Raw genomic sequence first — 20,703 nt, 5'->3', positions numbered from 1 at the left:
ATGTAAGACCCTGGCACGTGGGAGTGCCCAGCACAGCTTTGTGGAATTCAGGTGGGCTCTGGAGTGTTACCTAAAGCATCTGCACTGATGCAAAGGGAAGAGTAGGGGCTCTACAGTTTAGCAAGACTCTATTCAAATCCTGGGTCTACCAGTGATAGAATCTTAAGCAAGTTATTCAACTTCTCTGAGCTTTAGTGTTATTCAGTAATATGGGAATTATATATCACAAAGAGTTCTTCTAAGGAAAGTACTTGACCCATACCAGATGTTCCATAAATGTTGATTTATTTCTTCTAGTAGGGCATTCAAAAAAATCTTACCAAAATTCATTTCATTTCAGGAATTGAGCCTATCAAAAATTATCCTTGTGTTTAATAATTGCTCTGTCTAAATGGTTTTTTTTTTTTTTTTGTCTAAATGGTTTTTAAATTATGATTGGGGACAAAGGTATGACTACAAGTATTTTCTTTCATAGGTTACCCAGGAGATCTCAGATGAAACAAGAGTGTTCCGCTTATTGGGATCAGACAGGTAAGAGTTTGGTTGTTTTAATTTCATTACCAAAGGAGTGCAGTAGTTGTGTTCTTAATTATATTATCGCCCTGTAACTGTTTCAAACAAAATTCTTAGAAGGCTCAGAAACTTAAAGAAATCTCCGTGTAGTCTTTTCACCAGCATGAGGATCATGACTCTAGAGATCTAGTCAACCAAAACAAAATGTGTTAATACAAGTGTTTATATCCCTAGTACCATGACATATTTCAAGTCTCTTCTTTTTCATCATTTGTTTCTAGTTTGTTACCTTCTATTAACTATCACTACATAAACCCAAAATAATATGCACCTCCTGACATTTGCTTTTATATAAGAAAACCTTTGACTCCATTTCTGAAGTCTAAATTAGGAATTTTGTGATCTCTGTGATCAAAGACACAGAGACAAATTTGAAAGACAAATTCCTAAACTGTGCCATCTTAGGAAAAAAATTTGCTAGCCTTTGTTCTCCAAAGTCTGTATTGTCTACCTCTACAACTAATAAAATACACCCCTCTTCCTATTTTCCCATCAAAAGTTGTTACTGCAGCAGAATTATAGTAAGCATCAGTTGTGAGGCAAGGACAGAGAACCTCTGGTCTTCAGTTCAGGCTGGTCACAGAATCAGTGTTTGGATGGGTATCTCTTAGAGTCCTGTTTTATTCTCTAAGCTCTTATTTCACCCTCTTCTTGCTAGCGTATATCATTGATATACCTTGAACAGCACAGGTTTGAACTGCAGAGGTCCACTTAAATGCAGATTTTTTTTTCAATAAATACCGTACAGTACTGTAAATGTATGTATTTTCTCTTATGATTTTCTTAACTTTTTTCTCCAACTTTACTGTAAGAGTACAGTATATAAGTGCATAAAACATACAAAATATGTGTTAATCAACTGTCGATGTTATCTGTAAGGCTTCCAGTCAACAATGGGCTACTAATAGTTAAATCTGGGGGGAGGCAAAAGTTAGACATGGATTTTCAACTCTGGGGGGTGGGGAGGTCAGCACCCCTAACCCTCATGATCTAGAGCCAGTTGTATTCTAAAGCTTTCTTTATACCATTTGTTGGCATATATAAGTAAACTTTGGTTTTAGTTGGAGTAGATAATGAGACTATCCTGAAATGTTTTCAGTATTGTATATTCATAAATTCATCAGTTCTTATTGTTTTGTTTTTAAGCTATAAAGTGGAAAGCTAAATTTGACAGTGCACTTGTGATCTTTATGAGAATATGAACAATGATACTCTTTCCTGGTTTGATATTAGTATTTGAATGAAGCATACAATCTCTGTTTTTACCCTTAAACAAGCCTTTTGTTTCTATTTAATTGCAGGGTTGTCGTTTTGGAAAGTAGGCCAACAGAAAATCCTACTGCACACAGCAATCTTTACATCTTGGCTGGACATGAAAATAGTTACTAAACAACAAAAACTGATCTCAAATACAGGAAAATGACTATACTCCATTGAAAGCAAAAACATCTTAAGTTCAGTACAAACTACACTATGATTTACTTTAACTTTTATGAGTTATATCTCAAATGATCTGTACTTTAAGGTAGATTCAGTATTTTCTGTAGCTGGAAACAGCTATTCTATCTCTTGCCACTGTGTGGTGGTTATATCAAGTTTGCTTAATAAAAGCTATGAGACAAATAGTCCTCTAGTTCCAGGAAACACAGTCTTTTAAAAAAATAATGTTTGTAACAAGGATGCCATGATATTTTTAGATAACTCATGATTATCTTCAGAGAGATAAATTTAGTGACAGTTTTCTTATTTTATACCATGTTTTATTCCTTCTTAATGAACATAATTTGATAAAGAAATTATCAGATAAGCCTTTCACTTTTACATTGGCCATTCTGTATGTTTTTGTAAAATAGAATATTTAATCCTTATTTATTAATCTCTTGCTGGAGTGGTGTAATGTATGTAACTTTTAGCAGAGGAAGGTTTCAGAGCAGCTTAAATTTTTTTATAATGTATAAAAATTTTGTTTACGTTTTAAGAGTAGTACTTTAAGAGGTTAGAGGCAGTATGTCTGGGTTCAGGACATACATGCAGTTTTGCTTAACACAAATATTTTATAATACAGTATCATCCAGAATTGCCTTAAAAGGGAGTTTTGTGTTTTCAATTATAATAGTTGTAGGGGATCATACAGAAGATATTGATAATGGTTGGAAATATTGTTAGGGGGTATGTATGTCTAGATATGACTACCATGTGTATGTATTTTTGACAAGCAGTATAATATACCTGTGATTTTTTTTTTACATTAGGGATCATGCATAATAAATTAATATTCACATATATTATCATCCCTAATGTAGGGAGGGATGTATTTAACTGCCCGTGATATGTATTTTACTTCTACTATACCAGAGGGGAAACTGTAAAGCAGCTACATGTGTAATCTTGGTTTTTTTCACATATGTAGGTATTTGTTTTGAGTAGGTTTAAGAAAAAAATCTTTAAATGAAATTGAATTCCTGATGAAATAGTATAAATAAGTATTATAAAAACCAGTATTCTAAAAATAAAAAAGGATAGGGCCATTTTTTATTTTGCTTCTCTTTTGCTATTGTTAGTATTCAAAATTAAAACATCACATTGGTACCTGTTGTCTTAATGTATTTACTGAGAACAGTTAGCATGGAGATGATGAACAAGGAGTTAGCAATAACAAAGTATAAATTCTTTTCAGCAGTTACTTGAGAGGAAAACAATGTAACGATCTCATTCAGTCTTTAGCAATTCTGTAAAATAGGTAGTATTATCATCTCTATTTTGCAGATGAGGAAATAAGGTTTTAGCCAGGTTAAGAGATTTACCCCGTTCACACAGCAAGTTGGTGGTTGAGCCAGACCATGAGTCTTGTGACTCTGTTCTTTTCACTATGCAATATGCAAACAATAAAATGTTATGCAAATAAAATATAAAGTAAATTTTCTGTAAAAATGCACATTTGATATGATTTCAGTAAGTGTGTGCTTGTTTACTTTGGGCATGGTAAAGGGGGCCTCTGAACTGAAAGACACGAGATGGCAGGGGACCATACTCAAAATTAAATATTTACATACTAGATACAAAGACCAAGGTCCTCCTTCTCTCCAGGAATCCTGGCAGCCAGACTTTTCCATCGCAACAATATTCGAAGTCTTCTCTGTGCAGTCTAGCCAGTTCAAGTGACATGAAAATCATAGTTAATGTGCCCACCACTCCATGCATCCAGAGCTCATAGTTAGTCTTGTGGTCCTGTGCTATTAATAATGATAAAACAACCAAGACTTCTAAAATATCTGAGGAAAACCTGTCACATACAAGGAAGAAACAGTTTGGGGGGATAAAAGCTCTTAGAGGCAATAGACTATCCAGGACAATGTCAAAGAAAAAAATATATTCTGGAAGATGGTGCAACTATGAACCAAGGGTAGGATACGAAAAAAGGAGCTTACAAAAAATAAAAAGCTCTTAGAAAATAGTATGATAGCACAGCTGGATAAATGAATAGAAGGTTTAGAATATAAAGCTGAAGAAGTTTCTGTGATGAGCACTGGGTGTTATATACAAGTGATGAATCATTAAATTCTACTCCTGAAACCAGTATTACACTGTGTTAACTAACTAGAATTTCAATAAAAACTTGAAACATTAAAAAGTTGAAGAAGTTTCTCAGAAAATAAAAGGAAATGGAAACATTAAGAAGATTAATAACGCAGGAGGCCCATTATCCAGTCTCTCCAAAAAGAAACAACAAAGAAAAAACAGTGGAGTATTTCAAGAAATTTTTCCGGTACTAAAGAACTTCAGATTCTAGATTGAAAAGATACAGTAGATTTTAAAAACCTATACCAAAGCACATCATTGTAAAGTTTCAGAGACACTGGGGTCAAAGGGAATATTTGCTGTTTCCAAAGAAAAAGTTCAAGTTATATACCAAGGAATAAGAATCAGGATCAAATTTCAACAGAAGCTGTGCCTTCAGAATTCAGAAAGAAATTTCCAACCTAAAATTCTGGATCTGAATAAACTATTAATCAAACCTAATGGTTAAAAATGAAGATATTTTTAGTGGTACAAGCTCTAAAAGAAACTTTACCTCATATAGCCTTTCTCAGGAAGCTAGAAGAGGATGTCGCTTCATAAAAATAAGGGCATGAATGAAGACATAAGATGCAGAAAATGGGATTCCACAGGAGGGAGATGAAGGAAATCCCCGGTTGATGGCAATGGGATGTAAGGATGACAGTGCACCAGGCATAGAGAACCTAACTGAAGCATATTAGTAGCTCCTGGAGAGAGGCACCTGAGTGGCTCAATAGTTAAATTTCTGCCTTCGGCTCAGATCAGGATCCCAGGGGCCCTGGGATGGAGCCCGGAGTCAGGCTCCCTGCTCAGTGAGGAGGCTGCTTCTCCTTCTCCCTCCACCCTTCCCCCTGCTGGTGTGCTCGCACGCTCGCTCGCTCGCTCTCAAATAAAATTTTTTAAAAAATAAAAGCTCCTGGAGAGACTGTTTCAGAAAGATTAAACATAAAATCCCTGATGCATCTCAGTACCTTAAGAGTTAAACAACTAGCAAAGAGTAAGAGGTTTCTCCTAAAACAAACTAAGAAAAGAACAAGGGTAAGATCATTTCCTTTAGAGACCCCAAAAAATAGGCATGAGGGACTTATCTCTTCCAATACTGAGATGGAGAAGTGGGAAAAGTTGATATAGGGGTTCATTATTGAAGTCCTTGCCATGTAGACAATGGCAGCTTGATTCTAGCAGGTCTTCAAGCTGTGTGATAGTTCCCACAATTGCCTCCTGAAAGACCAGTGGTCAGTGCCTGTATCTACGGATTCTCCCTCCTCATGATTAAGTTGCTGCCGGGGCGTTACCTCCTGAAGTGTACCAGATTGCTTCAGGCACTTGTCCAAGTAGGCTCCTTAAGTGTCAGAGGAAGCCCTAGGGTAGAAAGCCGAAAGAGTATGAGATAAATCTGAGCCCATTTAGATCTACTGCCTCAGTGGCAATCAGAGGCGGGGTGGAGGGGATGTTTCTCCAGATCCCAGGGTTCAATCAGAGATGGTATTGTTCCTTATCTAAATCTGAAATCAAACAAAAAACTGGCAGTTATTAACTCCAGGAAGGCAAAATGGTGTATAGAGAAGAAAAAGCCAACTGTGACCAGGGGCATAACCTTGTTAACAGTGAATATTAACCTAATAAAAATTGCAGCATAGTTGTAGTGGGAGAGGAGGACATGGTGTTGTGGAAGTAGGTAGAAAAATTAATCTAGATTGTCATTTTCCACAGTAGAAAATCAGTGGATAATACCTAAAAATTAGAAGTCAAGAAATAGCTTATTTAGTGACAGGGTAAGTAAAATAATCTGCTAAAAGAAGGAAAAGTTGTTTTTGAGGTGAGGGGTGTGGGAGGGGCATGCATTTTGGGTGACAAACCTTAAGGACTCTGGTTATGTGCATGCCTACATTTGGGGTTTTTTGATGTAAAAAAGTTTTAACTTTAAAAGCATGAACCGAAGGGGAGGAGGGCGGGGAGTGGGGGTGTTATTCTGTATGTTGGCAAATTGAACACCAATAAAAAATAAATTTATTTTAAAAAAATAAAAGCATGAACCACTGCTACATAACAAACAGTATGAATAAACAAACAGTTCAGCTATACTGTACCATACACATAGTAGGCATTCAATAAATATTAACTGATTATAGCTAATGTATACATAATGTGGAAGGAGGCATAGTAATTTGGGAAAGAAAAACTAGGATAAGTAAATCCACAAGGTCTTGTGAGAGAAAATATTTTCATCAAACTACTTTTTTCTTTTTGGCTAAGCCTCCTGTCTATCCTTTCCCACAATTCCACCAAGCACCCTAGAACATAGAAGCCATGATTATTCCAGCTTTTGTGCTTGACTCATACGCTACCCCCCGCCCCAAAATTCTGGTTTGTCACCAAAAATGTAAACCTTTTACTTCACTCAATGCACTCAGTTCAAACTAGAACTTTTACATGACAGCTCTCATTTGCTTAAGCCAGACTGTTTTCTGGTTTTCAGAATTTCTACAGCACATAGAGATTATATATGTCCATGTAACACTCAGTCACCAGCTGAACCATAGCACTTAACACTCAGACAGTTTACCACTGCCTAGGCCTCCGTCTCCTTATCTGTTGATTGGAAATTATGGCCGCTTCACCCGGCTGTTAGGAGGATTAAGTGAGATCATGTTCATAAAGTTCATAAAAAGAAGTTGGCTCCTTTATTTTTCACCAAGAATCTCACTTAAGGGCCTAAAGAGTGCATCTTTATTCTTTAATTGTATTTTCAGTATGTATAATCATACATTGGTGGACTTACCACGGGGTTTTTTAAATTCTGCTTTTTTTCAAGTTTCTTATATCCTGTTTCATTACAGAAATACCCAGTATCTTGTATTGAAAGTCCAAGAAACTCCCATACCAACCTTAGCAGAAGGAATCATGTTAGATTTTACTGAGAAATTTCAGACTGTTCCTAATAGATCTTAGGAGAAAGCAAGAAACATTTTTTTAAGATGGTTACGTTGACATCAGGAATGAGTCAAGTATTCTCACTCTTACCATTTGTTATTCATTGTACTAGAGATTCTAGTCACTTCAATGAACCTAGTAAACTAAGAAATATAAAAAATAAAAGATTAAAAGGTTTGGAAAGGAATAAAAATACCATTTGGATATAAACTTAGAAATCATAAGTGAATCTGGAAAAACATCTGGGTGCACTCTCAACATGATATATACATATACTTGTAATAGAGAACAAAATTTTAGAAGGATTCCATTTACAATACAGAAATATAAAAAATGAAATGTAAGAACTGTATCTTAAAGTTAATAAAACATCACTGAAATTAAAGAAGACCTAAATAAATGACAGATGATGCCATGTTGACAAATTAGGTTAGATACTGTAAAGCTGCCAGTTGATTTAAAGATTGTATGATCCCAGCAGATACTTTTATGGAAATTGACAACTTGATTCTAAAGTTACATAAAATGCAATGGGTCAGGAATACACAAGACAGTCTCAAAGAAGGAAAAACAAGCCTGGAAGTCTTAGGCTACCAGATTTCAAGAGATGATGAAGCTGCTCTAGCAGTTAAGATGGGGTAACATTGGCATGAAGAGAGACAATGAGTCCAGAAACAGACCCACACTTACCTTATTTTTGACAGATATATTGCCCTGGAGTGAAGCAAAGGATAGATTTTTCAATTAATTATATTGAAATTTTACTGAAAACAGCAAAGTCAAGGAAATCTTGAATCTACCTTACACAATGAAAATACCAAATATTGTAAATAATTTAAGGTATATAAAACTATAATGCTTGTACAATAAAACATACTATCTTCACAAACTGAGATAAGCAAAGATTTCCCAAACAGAACATTAAGACCTTGACCATAAAAGAAAAAGGTGATAAAATGGACTTAATTGGGACACCTGGGTTGCTCAGTGGTTACATGTCTGCCTTCTGCTCAGGGCATGATCCTGGAGTCCCACATCCCTTCAGGGAGCCTGCTTCTCCCTCTGCCTATGTCTGCTTTCTCTCTCTCTCTCTCTCTCTCATAAATAAAATCTTTTTTTAAAATGTGGACTTAAGATACTCTTTTATCTAAGGACACCTTTACAAGAAGGAAAGGATGAGCCACAAAATGGAGGAGGGACTGGCTGGCTGAGTTGATAGAGTGTGCAACTCTTGATCTCAGGTTTGGAAATTCGAGCCCCACATTGGGTGTAGCAATTACTTAAAAAAAAAAAAAAAAAGATCTTTAAAAACAAAAAAGGCAGACAACTCAATAGAAAAATGGGCAAAATATTTTGAACAAGCACTCCACAAAAAGTAACATTCAAGTAGTCAATAAATATATGGAAATATATTCAACTTCCTTGGTAATCAGAGGAATACAAATTAATGCAGTACTTTTACACACCCACCAAAATGGCCGGACAAACACAAACTCTAGTGAGATTGTAGAGAAACCAAGACATTTACACATTGCTAGTAGGGATGTAAAATAGCACATTTGGAAAATGTTTGGCAAATGGTTTGGCAGTTCTCAAAAGTATTAAACATAGATTTACCATATGACCCAGCAATTCTACATCTAGGTATCTACCTGAGAGAAAATATGTCCACATAAAGATTTGTATGCAAATGCCCAGAGTCACACTATTGATAATAGCCAAAAAGTGGAAGTTACCCACCAGCTGGTAAAGGGATAATATGTATTAATAACCATGCAATGAAATACTATTCAATGAAAAGGAACAACACACTGATAAATGCTACAATGCAGATAAACCTCAAAAACATGTTAGGTAAAGGAAACTAGTCACAAAAGATCCCATACTGTAATGATTATATGAAATGTCAGAAAAGGTAAATATAGAGACAGAAGTAGACTTAGGGGCAGGGGTTGAGAAGGGAGAGTAACTGTTACTGAGCATGATATTTCTTTTTGAGATGATGGGAATGTTCTAAAATAAGGCTGGGGGCATCTGGGTGGCTCAGTCAATTGAGTGTCAGACTCTTGATTTTGGCTCAGGTCCTGATCTTGATGTGAGATGGAGCCCTACCTCAGACTCCACACTCAGTGGAGTTTGCTGGAGACCTCTCTCCTTCTCCCTCTGCCCTGCCCCCTGCTCTCTCTCTCTCTCTCTCTAATAAATAAATCTTTTAAAAAATAAGATGAGACACTGGTGATAGCCGCACAACTGTAAACTTACTGAAAGTCATTTATCTGCACACTTAAAATGACTACATTTTATGGTATTTTAAATATTATTGAATAAAGCTAAACAGAATAAGAACATCCAAGACGTCAATAGACATTGTAAAGGTATTCAAATTCATTCGTTACCAGAGAAACAAATTGAAACAATAATGCCACTATGAAATAAGATCACAGTACAATACTATTATACATAGCACCAAAATGACTAAAGTGAAAAAAGAGGACAATATGAAGTGTTGATGAGGATGTGCAACAATGGAACTCCTATACTGTTGGTAGGAGTGTACATTGGTACAATCACTTTGAAAAACTAAAGCTGGACAGACACAACTCAGAACCCAGTATTTCCAGTCTTAGGTGTACACCTCAAAAATATGTTTGCAAAAAGACCTATAAGACTGTTCATAGCAGCATTCTGCATAGTTGCCAAAAACTGGGAATAACCCAAATGTCCATTTAGGGTTGAAAGGATAAGTCGTGGGATATTCACAAGTCAAGCCCTGCAATTCAAAAAAAATGAACTACCAACAACAACATGCACTTCAACACCTGCCCCCCCCCAAAAATAAATATAAGATTCCAGGTAAGAATCTAGACATTAAAAACATTAAAAGTATACTGTATGATTTCACTTAAATGGAGTTCCAAAACAGGCAAATTAATCTGTAGTGTTAGAAATCACTACAGGATAGTGGTTACTTTTGCAGAGGAGTGAGGGCATAATGGTTGAGATGGGGCATGAGAAGATGCTTTTGAGGTGCTGGAAGTGTTCCATTTTTCACTTCTCAACACACTGTACGCTGATGATTGGTGCATGCATTTTTTTTTTGCATGTACTTCAATAAAAAATGTTTATAAGAGTCTGTGCCAAGACCTGTACTGGGGAGAATATTGTCTAATTTTCAACATTAACTTTATGATATCAAAAGTGGGGCTCCTACTTTAAAAATGAGAAAACCAAAGAGGTTAGTCGTTGTCACAGATTAAGATCCCTAGAAGGGGGCAGCCCCGGTGGTGCAGCGGTTTGGCACCGCCTGCAGCCCGGGGCGTGATCCTGGAGGCCCAGGATCAAGTCCCACATCAGGCTCTCTGCATGGAGCTGTTTCTCCCTCTGCCTGTGTCTCTGCCTCTCTCTCGGTCTCTCTCTCTGTGTTGCTCATGAATAAATAAATAAAATCTTAAAAAAAAAAAAAAAGATCTCTAGAAGCAAACATTAAGGTGGAATTGCAGGAGACTTGGGGAAAGAGCTGTGGAAAATAAACGAGAAGGAGTAAGCGGGAAGGCTTAGGCAGATCTGACACATGTGAAATGAGAAGAGGAAAAAGAAGGATTTTTTAGAACCTCAGACTGCAATGCAGCTCTGTGAGCTGAGCATTGTGACCAGTCAAGGGGGAGCCCCCAGAGCAAAGACTGCCCATTAGCAGATTTTCATATTAGAAAAGATTGGCTCAGCTTTCAAACCCATAGAGAACTCAGTCATTAGCTGGGAGCAGCGAAGGGAAAGCTTGGACAAAGCTGAGCTGAGTTCTGAAGGGTAACTGGTCTCTTGCAACAGGTTCTCTCTTGAGGGGAGATCTGATCGGCACCTATCTATAGCTGCCACACTCGAACACTAAGTCAATTGGAATGTTGGGGTGAATTCCAGGTTCATGTATCTGAATCCTGATAGTCCCTTTATGACCATATAAATGGAGACCTACCAAGTATAGCTCAAATATCTACAAAAGCCATATCAATCCATATCTCTGAAGAAAATATAGTATTTGGAAACAGAAAGATGGTAGTAAAATGCATTCCAGGCAGAAGAAATTGCATGTGAAATAAACGTAATTGAGAGTTAAGCTTCTGTATCTGTTCTTTGGCTGTTCTTTGGTTGTTATAGATTCAAGAAAAAGCTGCAGAACTGGGCTCAGAGAAGATGTAGTTGCAGGAGCCAGTGCATGGCCCCTTGGAACCTCAGGAGGAATTCACTTCTGCAGTGCCTGTTCTTGCAAGATTCAGGTTCTCAGGGAAGAGAATCTGCTTAGCCTGGGTTGGTTATCCGTTGGCCACGGAGGGGAAGGTGCCTTGAACAACAGTCACACTGAGACACATAACCAAAGAAGAAGGAAGGAATGTTGGGCTTTAAACAGAAGGATAAAGGGATGCTGAGCTGGTAAAAGCAACACATGCCCTGTGTAGTTATAAACCATCACTTAGTGAAGCTTAAGAGAACCCAAACCACTCATCATATGTGAGTGAAATAGTTCATTAAATCATTATGATCTTCACCCACAAATTCTTTCCTTAGCAATGTTGGTAAGTGCAAAATTTAGCACACTCTAAGTATGACATTTAATTTTGGATATATGACTTCATCCTGGTCTTGTTTCTCAAATCTAAATCTTCCTGGATTCATTACTTCACTGTGGTCATTTGTGATAACTACAGGACACACGGAATCCAGTGATCCATGTTAGTCCTTGAGCACCTGCCAGAGCATCCCAACCCTGTGACATGTAACTACTGCACATAAAGCACTGACTATATCTGGCTTCCAAGTATAGATTTCTATTTATGGTTTCTGAAAGCCCACAGTGAATATCAGTGTCTACTTAAATTCCTTAAAGCCCAGTGTACAGTCTCCTTCTCCAGGATCCCACAACCTCTTATGCATCCTTTATGAAAGCTCCTATTACCACATAATAGGTAGGAATTCCTTTCTCTTGGAGGGATAAGGAACAATGACACTTATATCTGGATCCCCAGCACCTAATAGTTCCTGACATGTAGTAGGTACGTAGCAAATATTTGTTGTATTAAACTACAATAGAATGAACATTATGAGTCAGTAATGCAGTAACTCACTCGTGTATAACTAGTAAAAGTTTTCTTTGACTCTTAAGAGTCTTGCTCCTGCAAAATGCAGATATGTTGCAAATACCTTCCCATTTTCTGAAAATGAGGAAAGCATTGGGAGTAAATTAGTTAAAATTATTGAGTCTAAGAATATCAATCAGGGTCTAGGCAACAAAACAAGAAACTACACTAGGTATTTTAACTAGAAAACTAATACGTGGAGTTGTTTCACAGATGTTAGAGGACTAACAGAGCGGAAATAGGACATGAAGAGAACCCAGGGAGAACTGCAGGAAGAAGTTACCACCAGTAGAGTGGGAGGGAACAAAAAGGTCCAGTTTGGCATTACTAGAAGCTGGCGACTCAGAGAAAAGCCCATAAGATTGGTGCTCTCTGTGGAGTGGCTGCCAACTGGCTGCCATAAGCTCATTGGGAGCTCAGAGGAAGGGCCCCATGAAGTTGGGGCTCATAGCTTGAGAAGAGAAGATGCCTGGCTAATGCCAGTACCTCTGAAGGTGGGTAATAATTCAGGCTCTAGAAGAGTCAAAAGAAACTGAAGCTATGGAGAACTTCACAGGTAAGGAATAGCAAGAAATGAAAAGAAAGTTTTTTCTCCTTTTCTACTCCCCATTCCTCCTCGTGTCTCCAATTGGTCCAACCTTACTGGAATGGATTCTGAAAATATCATTTGCAGACTTGCAGCCCCAGCATAACAGAATAGAATATAGAAAGGCTGTTTTGGGGGCACTTGGGTGACTCGGTTGGGCATCAGCCTCTCAATTTCGGCTCAGGTTGTGATCTCAGGTCACGAGAATGAGCCCCGCATTGAACTCCACACTCACTGGGGAGTCTGCTTGTCCCTCTCTCTTCCCTTCGGCCCCCAGGTTACATGCTTACTTCTCTATCATTCATTCATTCATTCATTCATCAATCTTTTTTTAAAAAAAAGGAAAAAGAGAAAGGATTAGTTTGGACCCAAAAGACATTAAATAGCCAAATAATATATCTAGGAGCAATATATGACCTAGACTGTTATGGAGGGACCACTTCAGGTATGATCGCCAAAAGAGGGACTAACACAATATCTAAATCAATGCAAATAGCAAGAGTGGCAACTAATAAATTATATGTGTCACTTTCCCTTATTTTCTATTATCTGTAAAGTTGGAATTTTAAAGGCACCAAAAGAAGGTGTAATTGCTTTATTCCCATTTTATTATACCCTCCTTTATCTAAACAGTGCTTTTAGGAAGACTTAATAAAAAAAGACTTATGTGATAGTTACTGGCAACTAATGTCTAAGTGACTTCTCTGCAGATAACTTTCTCTTTGTATTATCACATAATTCTCTATATTTCTACACCACTAAGTTTTGGCAAGAGCAACTTAAAACAGAAATTTTCAAGTATCTGGTAAAGCAATAATAAATTAATATTCTTGACATATATCTTAAAATCAATAAAACGTTATCTAATCAATTATGATAAGCCAAAATACAGTAACTCATTCTTTTTCATTATGGTTCCATAAATTCAAATGGTTAGCTTCTCAACCTTTGAAAATGAATATGGAGTCTAGATTCCAGCATATATCATATCCTTTTTTGAGAGAGGTTTCCAACAATATTCAACTTAACTCAGCATATGCATAACAATCATCTACCGTTGGTGTGGCAATGTACTTGGAGGGATACAAACATGTGTCAACCAAGTCCCTGCTTTCAACGAGCACACAGTCTAATTTGAAACGGACAAAAGCGGAAGAGCTCTAACCCCAGGTGGACTGGCAGCATGGTGGGGGGAGACCAGCTGGAGAACCTGTTAAGACTTTTTGTATAATGTGGCGTTTGACCTGTGTCTTAAAGATGGTTTCACTTTTTGAGACAAGTCGAAGAATGCTTTGCCATTGCCATCTAAATAGTCTTAATATTTATCAAGCATAGTATAGTTCACATTAAAATCTCGTCTTCCCAACTTGAAATTGTGTGTGTGTGTGTGTGTTAGATTTACGCATACACACTCTCCTTTATCAAACTCTCCATTTGATCTTAAGATTGTAATGATGGGCATCACTAGACCACAGAAAACGAAGACTTTTTTAAAAAATCGTTGCCTTTTCTATATACAACTCCCCAAAATGCAGATGATTTAAAATAATATAGTACCACACTTTGTACTTGCTTTTATTAAAGCTTACCATACTATATTCTAATTATTTATATTTCTATGTTCCCCTCTGGAATTAATGCCCAAGAACAAAGACTATACATCTATAGTAGGTTACAGAAAATCGTTACTTGATAAATAATAATTAATCTCCATTACTATCATTCCATCATTGAGTACAGAGACAAAGAATCTTTTTCCCATCAATTTATACCCAACTCGTGGGATTTTTGTTTGAAAGACCAGTGTCTCCAATAAGTAACACGTAATGTACCTATTTTTATAATTTCTGAACATTCTTCAGACTGTTAGGGAAATGAATAGCAGTGAATGAACAATGCACTAAACCCCATTTCTAGTGCCACAAGTGGCATTTTTATTCAACAAACTTTAGTTAGAGACCAGCTGTGTACCACAAAGTATATTTTTAGAGCCTATTTTTGTCACACTTGGGCACAATGAACCTATGGAACTCATGATAAATCAAAGATAAGAGTGACATGGATTATTAAACAAAGGAATGGACTATAGAGCGGTTCAGTTAGCAGTGTAAGGCTACATCTGTCCCATCCAGAAGGACAGAATTTCAAGATACCTAAGTAATACACAAAATCTTTCTACTGGAAAAGTTCTTTTCTTTTTTTTTTTCTTTTAAAGATTTTATTTATTTATTCATGAGAGACACAGAGAGAGAGAGGCAGAGACATAGGTGGAGGGAGACACAGGCTCCCTGCATGGAGCCTGATGAGGGACTCGATCCCAGGACCCCAGGATAACGCCCTGAGCCAAAGGCAGCCATTCAACCACCTAGCCACCCAGGTGTCTCTAGAAAAATTATTTTCTTCAGGGGTGTGAACATAGGTCTAGTCTCAAGACTTCTGGTATTGCTTCCTGGTGTGAGTGGCCTTAGTGACTGAGCACGTTGAAGCACACAGTCTTGCTCATGGGCTGGCGCTCGCCCATGGTAACAACTGTCACTTATCTGGACATTCCTGAAGCAGGGCGACAGGGGCACAGACATGTTTCTGAGGCGATTCTCAAAGTGGTTGCACTTTCAAATGTAGTGGAGATAGTCTCAGAGGATGACAGTGGTCCTCTGCATCTTTGTCTTGGTCACCACACCAGACTGAATCCGCCCTCCAATGAAGATGTTACCATGATAGGGGCATTTCTGGTCAATACAGGTGCCCTCGATGGCATCCTTGGATAATTTAAAGACCAGATCCATGTTTCTATAGTGTCGCAGGGGTTTCTCCTTGCTAGTTCCTCCAAGCGGAGCCCCTCTTCTTATTTTGAAAGGTGGTTGGCTGTTTTTGGTAGATAGGCTCAGTCTGAATCTTTCTGGCTGCCTGAGAAAAGGGTAATCCAGAATCTTAACTTTTCTGCCACTTATTGTGCTGATGTTTTTACTAAATCCCACATTACATAGCAGCCACAGTGGCATTGGGAAGAGCACACACCACACACACACACCCCATCATTTTGAGGTTCTTTGGTGTCCTGTTTTCTCCCAGGAGTTTGAGATTCCTTTAAGGGCCCCAACATTTCAGCTTTACCCTTTCTGCTCCACATCAGAACCTGCTTTCCAGAGCCTCTACTAATAGCAGTGTGGCACCAAAGAACTCAATGGTGATTTGGTACCTCCCTCTCCTTCTAGTAGAGGGGAAAAGCTGAAAGAAGGTAACCAATTGCTCAGGATCACACAGTTATAAGGAAATGGGATTTGAGCTCAGATCTCTTAATGCCCAAGTGAGTGTTCTTTCCAGCATATGATGTGGCCTTGTATTAATGTGTCATCCATAGAATGGCCCTCCTTTTTCAGGTATTTGTATTTTCTCAAGATCAGAACTTAAGCAAAAATAATAACATGAAACTTTATGTTAGATAAGATATTAGGGGAATCCTAGAGCTCTTTTGAGGTTCCTAAAAATTGTATCCTATAGCGGCCTACCTAACAACCTTCTGGCACACAGGAAGTAACTAACCGCTTACATTTTATTGAGAGAAAGGAGAAGGATAATATGATTGGCATCTGCCATGTGTCAGACACTGTGTTACACACTTTACCTGTGGGACCTCATTTCATCTTTAAAATGAGTCCATTAGGTAGCTATAATTATCCCTATTTATAAACGGTGTGGGGAAGCACTGCATATATTTCTTATGCTTTGTGGCTATCTTTGAAAATGTTTCCTCTGCTAGAGTAATTTCCCACATTATGAATCTCAGATTCATAGGCAGAAACTCAGACTCCCTTTCCCAGCACCTTCACAGTCAGGGTACAAGTCTCAGTCAAAGTCAGGATGAGAGCAGCATGTATAAGCGGTGCTATCCCACATCCACTTTTCTGGCTTGGATAGTAGAGAGGAGTCTGGTCTTCAGTGACAGGAATGATGAGAGCCTTGTGTGTGATAGCCAGCCGGCAGCACCACCGGCAGCAGCAGTGCTCAGGCCGGACCAAGGCAGTCCTGCATGGACGGTTTGGTGTTGTTTCTGGCTATGCAGCCTCTAGACTTCACTATCTGCCTTTCCCGGAGATTCTACAAACTGTTTAATATCCCTTAATAAATCCCCTTCTTTTTAAACTAGCTGAAATGGCTTCTGTGGTTGGCAACTAAGATCCCAGGCCACAATTCAAAACCACAGTGAGATACCACTCACTCACACCCAGTAGGATGACTACTATCAAGAAAATTTAAAAAAAAAAAAAAAACAAAGTAATAAGTGTTAGGGAGGATGCGGAGAAATTGGGACCCTTGTGTACTATTGGTGGGAATGTAAAATGGCGCCATGGCTGTGGAAAGCAGTATGGGAGTTCCTCACAAAATTAAAAATTGTGAGTAGAATTACCCTACTATCTAGCAATCCCACTTCTGGGTGTACCCAAAAGAGTGAAGTCGAGGTCTCAAAGAGATATCTGTACACTTGTATCCATAGCAGCATTGCTCAAATAGCTAAAATGTGAAAGGTGTCTAGAGTAGTCAAAACACAGGGATGCCTGGGTGGCTCAGCGGTTGAGAGTGTGCATTTGATCAGGGTGCGATCCCAGGGTCCTGGGATCGAGCCCTGCATTGGGCTCCCCGCGGGGAGCCTGCTTCTCCCTCTGCCTATGTCTTCTGCCTCTCTCTGTGTGTCTCTCATGAATAAATAAATAGAATATTAAAAAAAAAAAGTACATCCAGAAAATGGAAGGCCAGTTGCCAGAGGCCGGGAGGAGGCAAAGGGGTGGTGAGGAGGAGCGAGAGGGCAGGCAAGGCAGGGCCAGGGGCCGGAATGGGACGCCGTTGTCCCCTGGGTGCATCGCAGCATTTCCATTTTACAAGATGAACAGAGCTCTAAGATAGTGGAGACGGCTGCACAGCAACATGAAAGCACTTAATACCATTGAGATGTCCACTTAAAATGGTCAAGGTAGTAAATCTTCTGTTGTGTGCCTCTTACCATAATTTAAAGAGAAAGAAAAGACTGACAGCACCAAGCGCTGGTCAGGATGTGGAGCAACCAGGACTCTCCTGTCTTGCTGAGGAGCGAGCAAATGGCTCAGCCATTTCGGAAAACCATATGGCGGCGCCTTGGAAGGTTCAATATACATTTGCTGTATAATCCTGCCATCCCAGCTCTGGGTATTCACCCACCTCGGCCCGCAGAAGGACTTCTTCCCGCGCGGGGCTCCGGGACAGGGGGAAGGGTAGCACTGGGGCACCTGCGGTGGTACCGCTGTCCTGGAGGCTGCTTCAGCCATGGGCATGTCCCGCCGTGGTACTGTCCCCGAGTTCGGCAAGATGTTAGCCTTGGGGGAAGCCGGGCACTTTACAGGATCGCTCCAACTGCCTATGAATCTGCAATTACCTCAGAAAAAAAAAGTTAATTAAAAAAGGGGGGGACAGCTGGGTGGCTCAGCGGTTGAGCAGCTGCCTTAGGCTCAGGTCGGGATCCCAGGGTCCCGGGATCGAGTCCCACATCGGGCTCCCCTCAGGGAGCCTGCTTCTCCCTCTGCCTGTGTCTCTGCCTCTCTCTGTGTCTCTCATGAATAAATAAAATCTTTAAAAAAAAAAAATTCCCGGACCAATACAAGAAGTAATTGTCCTGGTTTTACACGGCCGTTGAAGGTGGAATCCAGATCTGAACCCGCGCCTGACTGGCCCTTCATCACGTGCTGTGTCCTCCCTCTGAGGCCTCGGGCCGGCCGCTGAGCAGCCTCGTGCCTGGTAGAAAGAGGGCTTGCCCTGGCCGCGGGAAGCCCTGGCTTCCTGAGAAGAACCCAAGCCCTGTAGCCTAGGACTCTGGGTGACTAAAGGATGTTCTTGGAATGGCAGGCTTTGAGTGCATCTATGAATTTACACGCTTTCAGTAAAGGATGCCATACATTTTAGCACATGGAGCTCCCGCTTGAACACAAAACAAGACGCAGATTATTACTAGCGTGGTGATGGAAACGGTAAAGGCAACACGGTTTTAGCGCTCAGCCCTCGCAATGACTTGGAAGATAGCTGATTGCTACGTGGCAGGGGACACAAATGAAGCGTAAGGAGGTTGAGCAACTTGCCCTGAGTCCTCACAGATGGCTCATAGGAGAGCTGGAGTGCGGTCTAGCTCCAGGGCTCACGCTTTCACTAGCGAAAGCAGGTCAGATGATTCTGTAGAAAAATAAATATGTTGCTGTGTAAGGTGCGGGATTTCTTATTGTTTGAAGGAAATATTGTTTAAATATGTATATTTTAGAAGGACCCACACATGGATTCATTTAAGATGCCCCCACAATACCTCAACGGCTAATACTTGATGAGCCATTCCTGTGAAAGCGGCTTACAATAAAGGATTTCCTCCTGTGGTTGTAACTATGATCTCCACTCAATCCTTGACATGTACGCAGCTTAAAGATGATCTTATGAAACTATTTAGATCTTTTGGATCAACAGATGCCTAAAAATTCAATGGTTGACATGGGAGATGTATCTAGGATGCCAATGGTTTCTGTTTGTACAAAGAGTTAGACACCAGTGAATAAGCATCACAACGTCTCTACAAGGGAGGGAAAGTTGAGAGGACTTAAAGTATTGGCTGCATTCAAGAAACAAATGCAGTTTTATAACCATCTATATGAAAAGAAATCTCACTTTAAGTGAAGAGTATTTTTTAAATGCAAATAATTCACATTCCCTGTCCTCTCCCTTACCTTGTCACACCCATGAATATTTCTATTTTGATACTGGGTTTTCTTAAGGCAGATTTCTATCTCTTTAGCCACATGTTAGAATTACCTAATTTGAAGCCTCAGTGTGATATGGCAGATGGAGAGTATTTAAATCAGAATTGAGATCCAGGTTCTTGGCCTGTTTGCTACCTAAAGCAAATTTTGTTTTTGTTTTTGTTTTGTTTTTAAAAGATTTTATTTATTTACTGATAAGAGACACACAGAGAGAGGCAGAGAGACAGAAAGAGGGAGAAGCAGGCTCCCTGAGGAGAGCCTGACATGGGATTTGATCGCAGGACCATGGGATCATGCCCTGAGCCCAAGCCAGACGCTCAACTGCTGAGCCATCCAGGCACACACCAATTTGTTTTCTGACTCTGAATGCCTTGTAAACATTTTCTGTATCTGTTTCCTCAAATGCCAGGTGTGTCTTCTCATCTTCACAGACCCTTGGGAAGTATTTTAGAAAGTCCTCCGTGTTCTCCTATCTAGTTCTTGCTTTCAGTGGATTTGGAAAGGAAAGCATTTTGTGGGCACACACATAAAATAGTTAATAACTACCATTTAGAGACACTTAGGTTTCCAGCTCAATAACCACACTATCTCAAATCTTTATAACATTCCTACACAGTTGGATATATTAACTGATTGGAATTATTAACAGCCTCATTTTATAAAAGCAGCAGCTGAAGGTGGGGAGGCAGGAGCACTGGCTATGCACACTGACATGGCGTTTGAGGTCAGGGAAGTCACTTCTTGGTCTCCAGTGTCCAGCGTGGTGGCCGACGCATGCCAGCTCTCAGGAAAAGCCTGCTTTTCAAATAGCTGCTTCTGTGTCATGGCTTTAAGCTGAAGTTCAGAAAGTCATTAATGTGCCTTTCCTATTTCTTCAGTCTCATAAATTTACCTTTGGAAATTTACCTTCTTTTCCTAGAATGCAAGGATTCAAAATCATAAAACACGGAAATGTACATAGATTGCCTTATTTAAGATACCTATGGTTGGCAATCAGCTGTCCAAGGTGGCAAAGAGATGTACACCTGAGGTTTTGAAACATTTCCTGAAGAAGGATCATCGTACACAGTGACTCATCCACAGGTAGCCCAGGGCCAGCCACATAACTCTCCCAAGGTTTTAGTGTTAATATTGCTGAGCTCTTATGGCATTTGGG

At 39.3% G+C, this 20,703-nt stretch overlaps 1 protein-coding gene across 3 annotated transcripts in view; it reads left to right on the top strand.

The window, feature by feature from the left end:
• MAP4K5 (mitogen-activated protein kinase kinase kinase kinase 5) overlaps positions 1-3,515 on the top strand; it is a 109,314-nt gene extending 105,799 nt beyond the window's left edge. For all 3 annotated transcript variants that reach the window (XM_038544670.1, XM_038544671.1, XM_038544669.1), the window contains exons 32-33: positions 476-531; positions 1,875-3,515. In XM_038544670.1, the coding sequence (XP_038400598.1) occupies positions 476-531; positions 1,875-1,962 (144 nt within the window). In that variant the 3' untranslated portion in view covers positions 1,963-3,515. The remainder of the gene's footprint in view (positions 1-475; positions 532-1,874) is intronic.
• Positions 3,516-20,703: the final 17,188 nt, after the last annotated feature.

The sequence above is a fragment of the Canis lupus genome, chromosome 8 (assembly GCF_011100685.1).
Source record: "Canis lupus familiaris isolate Mischka breed German Shepherd chromosome 8, alternate assembly UU_Cfam_GSD_1.0, whole genome shotgun sequence".
Classification (NCBI taxonomy): domain Eukaryota; kingdom Metazoa; phylum Chordata; class Mammalia; order Carnivora; family Canidae; genus Canis; species Canis lupus.
Note: the sequence above shows the minus strand (reverse complement) of the source record. Positions and strands in the feature narration are given on the sequence as shown.